Here is a 10,622-nt window from a genome sequence, read left to right as displayed (position 1 = left end):
ATCCACCGGCTATACGGTGGAAGGATTTTCGAAATCGGAACTCTCCTCTCCACCCGGTGAATTCCACCGGGTTAAACTCACACCCTAGAGCTCCTCACGGATTCTTTACCGCAATCCCTTGTCAATTTGCATGGAGAGAATTATTCTCTGTCGCCATCTCGAAGACCTACGTACGCTACGTTCCAAATGGGATACGCAGGGAGGCACCACAGAGAGAGATGCACTCAATTTGCTTTCGGCCTGGTAGTGTCCTGCGTTGCACTATTCACCACAAGCTACACCCTCCGTTATCCTCCCCTCGATTCCAAGTGCCACGCAGGCATCAACCGATAAGTCCCAATCGTTCACCTTCACAAATATGGTTTGTTCCCATCCCATCTTTGTTGAGTTGGTCGATGAGCCTGGTGCTGGAGGGAGGCCATGGAGGCTTCGGAGCATTCCGAGGCACTGGAATACACGCCGACATGGGTTCTGGCTGCAGTCTGCACCGTTATTGTCTTTATCTCTCTGCTCGCTGAGCGCGGTCTCCATTTCCTCGGAAAGGTACGATTTTTATTCACCAGCGCTCTGCCGGCTACCTTTTTATCTGCTTTTCTCACGACTTGTAATCCTGTAATGAAATAAAACTTTCGCCTTTTTGTCTGTCTTTTACTTGTTCAAACTCCTACTTTATTTCTGGTGTCATTCATTATAAACAGTAAAATCTCTTCCTCTCTCTGTATCGTTATATTAGAGCATCCACAATAGCTTGGGATATTTCTCCCAAGTATTTGTGGACCCCACTTCCATATCATCTTTTAAATATCCCACTATTCAAATATCTCAACTTCCACAATGAAATATTCCACCAATCAAATATTTATGGGTCCCACTCATCAAATATTCACTCTCAAATATCTTCAATTCCACAATTAAATATCTCATCAAATTTAATTAACTTACATTTAATTCTAACAAAAATTTAATAGAAATATAAATTTAAGTTCATACAAATACAAATACAAATACAAATACAAATATTTTATAAATTTAAAATTACAATACAGAGATACAAAACCATATTTAATTAATAAAATACATAATAATAAACTATAAATAATAAAAGTAACATGGAGCAGCTAAAATAAACCAAATTAACTACATGTTCAATTTTTTCTTCAGTTGTTCACATATCGCTAGATGATTTTGAAGTTGTTCATCAGTCATGCCTCGTGTGTCCATTACGAGGAGTTGATGTGCTTGGATGAGTTGATCAACTTTCTTATTGTTATTATACTCTTCCAACTGCGCCATTGATTGTTGCATAGCCTGATTCAATTCATCAAGTAGGCCTACTCTTTCTTTGCCTTTCCTCTTTGCTGCCTTCTGTCCCATTGGACGAAATCGGATTTCTCTATCATCTATATCAGCACTTGTATTAGGATTAGAAGAGTCAGTATGTGCACCTGATGATTCTGATGTTCTTGCTTTTTTTGTTGCCCGTCGATATGAGGATTGAGGAGCATACATAGGACTATCTTTCACGATTCTCCACACATGCTCATATTGAAAAGTAATTTTAAAAGTACTCTTGTATTCTTCATGAGCTCGCACCATCAAATCCTCATCACTCCATCCGCTTGGTCAATCATTCTACCATTTATTGTAGATTCCATTGTATCTATTTACGATCTTTTTCAATGAAGCCCAATGTGATTTTGCTTTCTCCGCAATTCTCTTTTTAGCTCCTTTAGCTTGATTGGTATTGAAGTATGTCACAACTCGTTTCCAAAATGATTCACTCTTCTGGGCATTACCAACTACTGAATCTTCACTCATAATTGTGTAGGCCGCTGCAAGGAGCTTATCATCTGTCACTGTCCATACTGTTCGCTTGTTATGGTCTTCATCTGATTCGTTGCCCATCTCTGGTGCTTGATTGAGAATAATATCGTCAGACCCTATTTCAGATGAAAATACAAGAAATTGTGAATCGGGGACTGCATAAGGTGTACCTTTATCACTGTCAATTGCATCAATACTAGCTCTTCTCGATTCATTTGAATGAATCTATGGTGATTGAAGATGATTAATTCCATGAGATGGGCCTTGCATGAAATACTGATTACTCTGCCAATATTCTGGAGGATATGTATAAAACGGAGTTCGAGGGTCGCCACTCAAAGAATTTGGATAACTTTGGAAATTATGGTAATATGGTGGTGGGTATGGAAAAGGTTGGAAATTTGGTGGATGTTGAGTGGGAAATGGGAATTGAGGATTGAAGAAATTAGGACGGGCTCGAGAACTTTCTTCACTTGAATTTTCGTCGATATTTGGAGAGTTGAACAAATCCCTAAAATAATGATCAGAATTTTTATCCATCTCTCTAAATTTTTGGTAGGCAATGGATATGAAAATGATGAAAATAGATGAAAGAAAGGATGTATATATAGGGAGAAATTGAACGTTATCGAACGTTTAATTTTTCGAACGTTTTCGAACGGTTAATTTTTCGAACGTTTTCGAACGGTTCATTTTTCGAACGTTTGATTCCGAACGTTTGATTCCTTGACAATTAAATCTTCTAACGTACTCTTTTTAATGTTTGCATAGTTTAAATTTAATTAAATTAAAAAAAAATAAAACAAAAAAGTTGTCGGCAGACTCATATAAGGTGGGGCCCACCATATTAAAAACACAAAAAAAAATAAGTATTGGCAGCCCACTTTTTGTGGGCCCCACATGAAGAAATCACCGGACACAGATGAGTGTCCGGTGATTTCTATTACCCCATCCAATATCCCCCACAATGGGGGATATTTGGGAGTGGGGGATATTTGGAGAAATATCTCCTCCAAATATCCCCCACTGGAGATGCTCTTATGGATATAAACAGTAGAAGTTGATATCCTTTTGTTACCCATTGAAAGTTTTTTAACTTCCGATTTTGATTCTAGAAGAGTTTTAATTTATTGTCTGATGTGCTTGTTTGTTCTATTATTAGTACTATTTTTTTTGTTCAATGTTCTAGTGCTATATTTCCCTTGTTGTTGAAGCTGATGACATAGAGATGGGCGTGTATAATATTCTTCTTGTTATTATCATGATGCATTTCCTATTCTCGAGGATGGTCTTTTGGCTTTTTCCTTTTGCTATTCCTTTGTATGTTCTAGCTCATAAGATCCATTCTGTTATTGTTCACCATGGCCAATAGGCACAGTTTTTCTAAATAACCATGTTTCATAGGCTAATAGGCCGGGAAAAACTAAGGTTAAAGGATGCAAAAGAAGAAAGGAGAATTATTGAAAGTGGTAGGTGACCTAGAGGCATGTTATCACTTTCCTAAGGCAAAAATGCTCTCAGGACACAACAAAGTGTTAAAAATTATGAATGATCATAATCTCGATTGATGTTAGTCTTTTATAGAATAGGAATTTCAAGCAGTCACCATGGGCAAGAGGCACAGCCTTTCTAAATGGCCAAGAGTTTACACTAGAGCTCATGGTGTTTGATTGTGAATTGTGGTTTCCAGTGAAGACTTTTCTCCATCTTTTATCCTTTCTTTTCACGATGCAGTCATATGCAGTTAGAGAATCGTGCCTATCTGCATTTTAGAAACAATTATTATTTTAACATTTTTACATTGCTTTATATGATCCCCTTTCATTTCATGGTGAAAGTATGACTTATTCTTTTTTATACGTGTTTTTTTTAATTTGTTCTCATTTTTCTTGACTTTAAAGAGTTTTGAGCCTTATCAGAACCATTGTGGTTCACAACATTTAACATTTGAGCTCAGAAACATGGAGCATCACATGCAAAAAAACTTGCATCAATTTGCAAATGAGTAGTGAATTGCTGTATATAAAATATTTCATGAGGGAACAATATTTCTTCCTCTATTCATCCAAAGGAGGAAGGAAGCTTTGAAGAATACCTCTCACTTGAAGAGAATTAGGAACACTAACTTGTAATGTACCAAACTATGGAATCGAAATCTACAATTTGTTCCTTGACCCATACTTGCCATGTTTTTGATCATTTAAAAATATTTTATCACCAAAAAATTTTTTGTTACCTTTTTCTTGTTCATGTATTTAGCTTTTATAGTAGTTCATATCTCCTTTGGGGTTTTCAGATTTCAATAGAGATTATTGAGGCTATTGGTCAGTGAATTAAATTATTTTTTCATTAAGTAGAGTTTTCTTTTTGTCCTACTCTATCACCCATTATTTTAATTCAGCATTACGATTTTAAGTCATTAGACTGCGAGACAAAGCTACATGGCATATAAATGGATAGAAAGTTCCATCTAGGCTGATTTTGTCGAAACAAGTATGCATCAACTTCTAAGTTTATAGTAAATTCACTTCGCTTAGGACAATACTAGTTTTATTAGCACTTAATATTATACAAACCTTTTATTCTTCTTTTTTTTCATAACAATTTTTTTTTCCTTTCAGATTTTGAAGCATAATCAGCAGAATGCATTGTATGAGGCTTTACAAAAGCTAAAAGAAGGTAAGCTTAGTTGGAAGAGCTCGCCTAATCTTCCAAGGCAATTTTGAACACAAAATGACTAGCTTTAGATCCCCCTCTTAGTAAGCAAGTTGTCGAATATCTTATTTTTGTCATGCATTGATAGGATGAATATATATACAAGATGGTTTTGATTTACCACTATAACATGAAAAATAGGCTAAGTTGACATTGGCATAGTTCAAAAATAAAGAATAGTGTCTAGAAAATTTTTTAATTTACCCTCATTTTATCCTAGAGTTTCATTGTAATTTACCTCTAGCTGTAACAGGTTTAGAATAATTTACCGCTAGTTTCAAACCATTACTCTAGAAATCTACTCCTCTTCTGGAATAATTTGGATGAACTATTCTACATCTTCAATTCCATCTTGCATACTGTTTTTCAATGTAATAGGACCTAGAAAATTACTACCTATTGTATTACATTTTTTTTTTCCATACTTGATGAGTATTGGATATTGTAGGATTACTACTAACGAAGTGACTATTTTCTTGCAGAGTTGATGCTCCTTGGGTTTATATCCCTTTTGTTAACAGTCTTTCAAAGGACCATTAACCACATATGTGTTCCAAAAAGCTATTTCTTCCACATGCTTCCATGTAACGAAAAATCTTTTTCCCATAATGGGAAGGTTCATCATGATAAGGGCGTGAACCATCAAATAACCCAGAAACATAGGAAGCTTTTGTCTGAGAATGAGGATACTGATATTTGCCTGAGTAAGGTTAGCTTAGATTTTTGGAAGATTTTATTTGAAAGTAAATGTCCCAATTAAAATTTGAACAAATTTGCCATTAGCTTAATAGCATTTGATCATTTCTTCATCTCCTATAGTCTTGTAAATTGGAAATTTTTGTCATGCATAAATTTGCCATTAACTTGTGGACTATCATGGAGGAGGAAGCTAGTTGTGCTTTGTTCACTCACAGATGCTCGTGGAAGAGGAAGTAGTTTCTCACAACCATATCTCGTGTTGTTCCACGCGCCGATATGAGATCATCAAGTGTATTGATCTCTGTGTTTATATATTGATAAATAAGTCCTTCATGATGCAAATTCCTAGTCTTAGCATTAATAAAGTAACAAATAAAAATAAAAAGATCATCAAGTGATACGTTGAATCTCTTTGCACCTTATTTGTAAAGTTCATTTTTGTTGTGGGTATCCCAGTAGTTTGACATTAATTAAGTTTTCTTTAACAATTTTATGGAATCATCTTTAACAATTATTAGTTATTAATTACAGGGCAAAATTCCACTTTTGTCGATTGAGGCATTAGAACAGCTGCACATCTTTATATTTGTGCTAGCAGTTGTCCATGTTGTGTTCTGTGCAACTACCATGATTCTAGGAGGAGCAAAGGTAACTGTCACACAAGTTCAAAAAAATCTATGCAGAGTTTATTATATTGGAATTGAATAATATTTTTGTAGATCAGAAAATGGAAACACTGGGAAAATGATATCAGGAAGCAGCAGCTCAAGAAAGAAAATCGTAAGCTATTTCATTAGTTCACCATCAATTTCTGCCCCTATAAATTGTTTTGTCAACAAACAAGATCTTACTCCTGGTTGCGATAAGTTTCTCCTCAGTCTCTATAGATGAACATGATACACATGCCAGTCACCATCATGAGTTTGTGATGAAGCGTGCAATAGGGCTTTGGCAAAAGTCAATTATCGTAAGCTGGACAGTAAGTTCCAATTTTTTTAAATGTAACAGTTTGCTCACATATGATGCCTATGCGTGCCATTATTTCCACCCACAAATTTAATAAGTATACAGAATTTTGTGTTATAGATGATGACAACAAGTCTTAACGGTTGAATAATGCTTCAACATTGCCAAAATAGTTGATAATGCATGTCCCTTAAAAACCTCTAAAAGCATGCTCTGTTAGTATCAGATTCTTAAAGTTAATTGCCATGTTATATGTGCTTGAATAGATGTCATTCTTCAAGCAGTTTCATGCCTCTGTCACCAAATCAGATTACAGAGCATTGAGATCAGGTTTTATAATGGTGAGTTGTAAAATTTCATCAAATTATAACTGTAATTTCTTCTTTTAATACTATTCATCTAATTCTTTTTTCTTCACATAAAATCATGCCAGAGACATTGCAGTACAAACCAAAAATTTGATTTTCACAAATATATGTTACGCACTCTTGAGGATGATTTCAAGATGGTTGTTGGTATAAGGTGGATTATTGGCAAACTGAAGTCCATTTATTACTTTTAATTGATTTTCTATCAAGTTAAATGTGTGTGCTCATATGCAGCTGGTACTTGTGGCTTTTTGTTGTTATATTCCTCTTGCTGAATGTGAATGGTATGTTGGAAACAACCAATAGCTCTTCAGGAACTCTTAAATAATAACACTAACAAACTTATAAAATACTATCACTTACTATGAAACTGCTCATTTCTAGCCATGTCTAACATCTATCGCCTTTGTTTAATTATTTCAGGATGGCACACTTTTTTTTGGCTGTCTTTCTTGCCACTTGTTGTAAGTCTTCTTACAATTCTATTAATTCCTTCTAGGATTCGTTGCTTTGTTCATAGCTTAATTCAGCATAATTAACATAAGTTAACGTTCATAATTTGTCATATCTATTAAAAAGAATGGGCAAAAATCAAAAGGGTGTCCCTTTTTTAACGAATTGTCAAAGGGGCGTCCTACTTTAATTTATTAACAAAAGGGCCCCCCACCCCTTATACATTTACCCTTCTATCCTCCGGTACAATAATTGCTTTTGATACATGCATGTACACACGCAGTCCCGCCTATATTCCCGCCTAAATCTTGATTTGAGGTTGTGTTCTAGCCGCTACGGTTTCGTAGCTTTCTTGAAAAGAACTTTTTTGAATCTAAGATTGTTACACGTCGAGAAACTAATTCAGTGTATACATCTTTGAATTCGTTTTTGACTAATCCGATGTGTGCATCTTTGAGTTCATTTCTATTCTTATTCCGAGTCAAGAAACTAATCCAATGTGTGCATCTTTGAATTTGTTTCTAATAAATTAATCTGAGTTCGAGTAAATTTGAATTCGTTTCTTATAAACAAATCGAAAATTATCAAAGGTCTCCGAAAAGGCCCTAAATGATGTTATTTGGATCCGAAACTTGGCCAGTTTTAGGTTTCACCCATAACAAATATAGATCTCTGAACAAACTTCAATTAAAGAAAAAAAAAAAAGCACCTCGTTCTGATATCCGAGTCAAAAAAATTATGGATTTTGGAAGTTTACTATGTCGTTCCTGTATCATTTACTAACCACTCTTAGTTGTAGTTGTAGTAGCTATGATTCCGTAGCTGCTACAATTGTGTGACAGCTTAGTTGTAGTAGCTACGAAACCGTAGCTGCTACAACTGTGTAGTTGTAGCCACTTATAGGAGATAGAAAATAAGTTGTTACTTTATAGTGGAGGATAGATGTGTCATTTTACAAGAGGTGGGGCGCTCTTTTGATAATAAATTAAAGTAGGATGCTCCTTTAATGATTCGTTAAAAGGAGCGTCCTTTTGATTTTTACCCAAAAAGAATCTTTAATAGCTAAGGGTGCTCTTCCCGTGCAATGCAAGTTGCGAAATGGTGTTGTTCCTATCATAGGAAATTTGTTAGACTTTGATTGCATGCCATTGGTGGGGGTGAAATTAGCCTTAAAGAAAACATTTACATGCTTCAAGATCCTTATCAATTGACAAGTTATCATTCATTGTGACCCACCAGCAATCCAATTTCCAACATAATGCATTTCTCCTTATATATTGTTTTTCCCACTTAGAGAGGTTTAGGAAGAGCTTTATTTTGGGGGGAGAAACTCAAGGAGTTGCACATTGCATGAAGCCACATTCTAATATGGTTATCTATTGACGAATGTGACAATGGAATATGTGGGCAATCATAACAAACTTCGAAAAACAACACACGACGCTTAATCAATAGTGCATAGTGCAAAATGTGACACGCGATATTGGATTAAATAGAATAGTTCATTGCCCCATTATGTTGTGTTCTGATGAAAATTATTAAACAAAGCGAAGTAGTGGCAATTCTTATATGTGTAAAATCATTTTCTCATTAGCTTAAGCTTTTGGGATGAGTGTATACCTACTCATGATTTCAAACACATTCCAAATCCATATTTTGCTCCTTAATGCACTTTGTGAAATCTTAACAATATTATTGACTTGAAATTTTAGCTAGCAATTGAATTTAATCGGGGGTTGAAATCTCAGCTTCTGCTAGCAGTTGGCACAAAGTTGGAGCAGATCATTACATGCTTGGCTCAAGAAGCTGCAAAGAAGCCTGCAGATGGTCATGAGGCACCACAAGTGAAGCCATCCGATCGCCACTTTTGGTTCGGTAGGCCTGGAATAGTCCTACATTTGATCCATTTTATCTTATTTCAGAATGCATTTGGGCTGGCTATTTTCTTCTGGATCTTGGTGAGCATATCCACAACAACCATGTTGCCATTACAAGATTCTTTTTCTAACATCAATCTTGGCATTCGTAGTGCACCTACGGATTTAAATCCTGTATTATGGAAAGAACTGGTTACGTCGTCCCCAGACTTGTCATCGGGTAATGCTCAGTAATGCAACTAATGGATTTATTTGTCGATATTGCAGATTTGCCTGTTCCATCGGTTTAACCGATTTATGTTTCTACTATCCCATTTACAGTGTCGTGATTCAAGTCCTTTGCAGTTATAGCACCCTCCCACTGTATGTCATTGTTACCCAGGTTTGTAGGACCATGAGTCCATTTCTTCATGGCAGATCGCCGCATCTACGCACTAACTACGACTCACTATCTTATGAAGATGGGTGACATGTTCAAGCAAGCAATATTCGACCAGCAAATGCAAACCACTTTGCATAATTGGGCGGAAAACGTCAGGAAGAGAAAAAGAGGAAAGAATGTTGGTGTTTCATCCTTGATGAACGTTTTTACTTCCAAACGCAAAAAAGACGATGAGGCCGACAGTTCTCAAGGTGCCTAAATACAATTTAAGTAGCATCTGAACATGCTTTTTCTATGATCTATATATATATATCCAGTTGCAGATAAGATTACCAGATGCAGATAAAGGACTTATCACTCTTGCTTGAGTTGTTCTAGTTCAAGAGTGGGGGTCCAAACCTGTTTTGATGAATTCAACTTCTACCTTGTCCCTACTTTTGTATTTTCATTCACCTAGAGGTGGCTGATTCGATTTCACGGAAGTTTTCATGTATCATCGGATAAATTTGAGAAGCATAGATAGGTCACAGGGATGATCGAACATCACAAGTGATTTGAACACCGTAGGTATTTATTTATATTGTGTGTAAATTGAATATTAATTACTTTGGAAATTCGTCTCTCCATTTTATCATCGTATTAATTTAGTAAAAGATAATTTCACTTATCTCAAGTGATTCAGTATTGTCAGTATCACAATGAGATATTGACATATAAGGGCGGAGTCACTCTTGGGCTAGGATGGACTCTAGCCCCACATACCTTTTGTATATCTTTTGATTTTTTTTTTCAGCCCCACAAACTCTTTCACTATTTTCATTAGCTCCCTCCCCTTCCAAATTCCATCCTATTATCACAAAAAAAAATTACTAGAAAAGACTTGAATCAGAATATTTAGCAAAAAATGATGAAAAATAAATTCTAATTTGTGTAGGTCATACGCGAGTCATTCTTTTTCGATTTCTAACATTTTGTCAGCAATTTCCTAGAATTTGGGTTATGAGATGTGTGTATTCAAACTCTAGGAAAATTTTTGACCAAACATGGTCATGGCCATTGCCTCCCTTCGAGTTTTCTACCCTAATTTTAGAAAAAAAATAATTGTTGCACATTTTATTCTGACCAAAATCAATTTTGCATTATTTTCTGAGGAGTTTTCAACTCAATTCCATGTCCTTTATTTGAGTTTTTTTAGGTGGTTGATTGTTAGAAATTGTGTCAACTCGATTTTGCTGTGATTTTGAGAGTGCTAAAGCTTGAGTCCAGTTTGTATTGGTCGATTTGTGGTATGTAGTGAGAATTTTATTCAATTACTTTTGTTCAATTTTTTACTCATAT

The 10,622-nt window shown here is 35.4% G+C and overlaps 1 protein-coding gene across 2 annotated transcripts; it reads left to right on the top strand.

The window, feature by feature from the left end:
- The first annotated feature begins 355 nt into the window (after positions 1–355).
- LOC122029522 (MLO-like protein 13) lies at positions 356–9,919 on the top strand. Of its 2 annotated transcripts, none has more exons than XM_042588541.1 (15): positions 356–543; positions 4,446–4,503; positions 5,022–5,248; positions 5,770–5,886; positions 5,958–6,018; positions 6,117–6,217; positions 6,489–6,545; positions 6,638–6,726; positions 6,807–6,856; positions 6,996–7,036; positions 8,774–8,983; positions 9,055–9,122; positions 9,224–9,284; positions 9,364–9,535; positions 9,602–9,919. In XM_042588541.1, exons 1-15 carry the CDS (start codon positions 421–423, stop codon positions 9,628–9,630), a joined length of 1,464 nt encoding a protein of 487 aa, XP_042444475.1. In that variant the 5' UTR covers positions 356–420; the 3' UTR covers positions 9,631–9,919. The 2 variants fall into 2 exon arrangements, with proteins under 2 accessions (XP_042444475.1, XP_042444474.1); XM_042588540.1 differs by having other exon boundaries at positions 358–543; positions 6,471–6,545.
- Positions 9,920–10,622: the final 703 nt, after the last annotated feature.

The sequence above is a fragment of the Zingiber officinale genome, chromosome 10B (assembly GCF_018446385.1).
Source record: "Zingiber officinale cultivar Zhangliang chromosome 10B, Zo_v1.1, whole genome shotgun sequence".
Classification (NCBI taxonomy): Eukaryota; Viridiplantae; Streptophyta; class Magnoliopsida; order Zingiberales; family Zingiberaceae; genus Zingiber; species Zingiber officinale.
The sequence above is the reverse complement of the archived record's forward strand: the minus strand, read 5'-3'. Positions and strand labels throughout refer to the sequence as shown.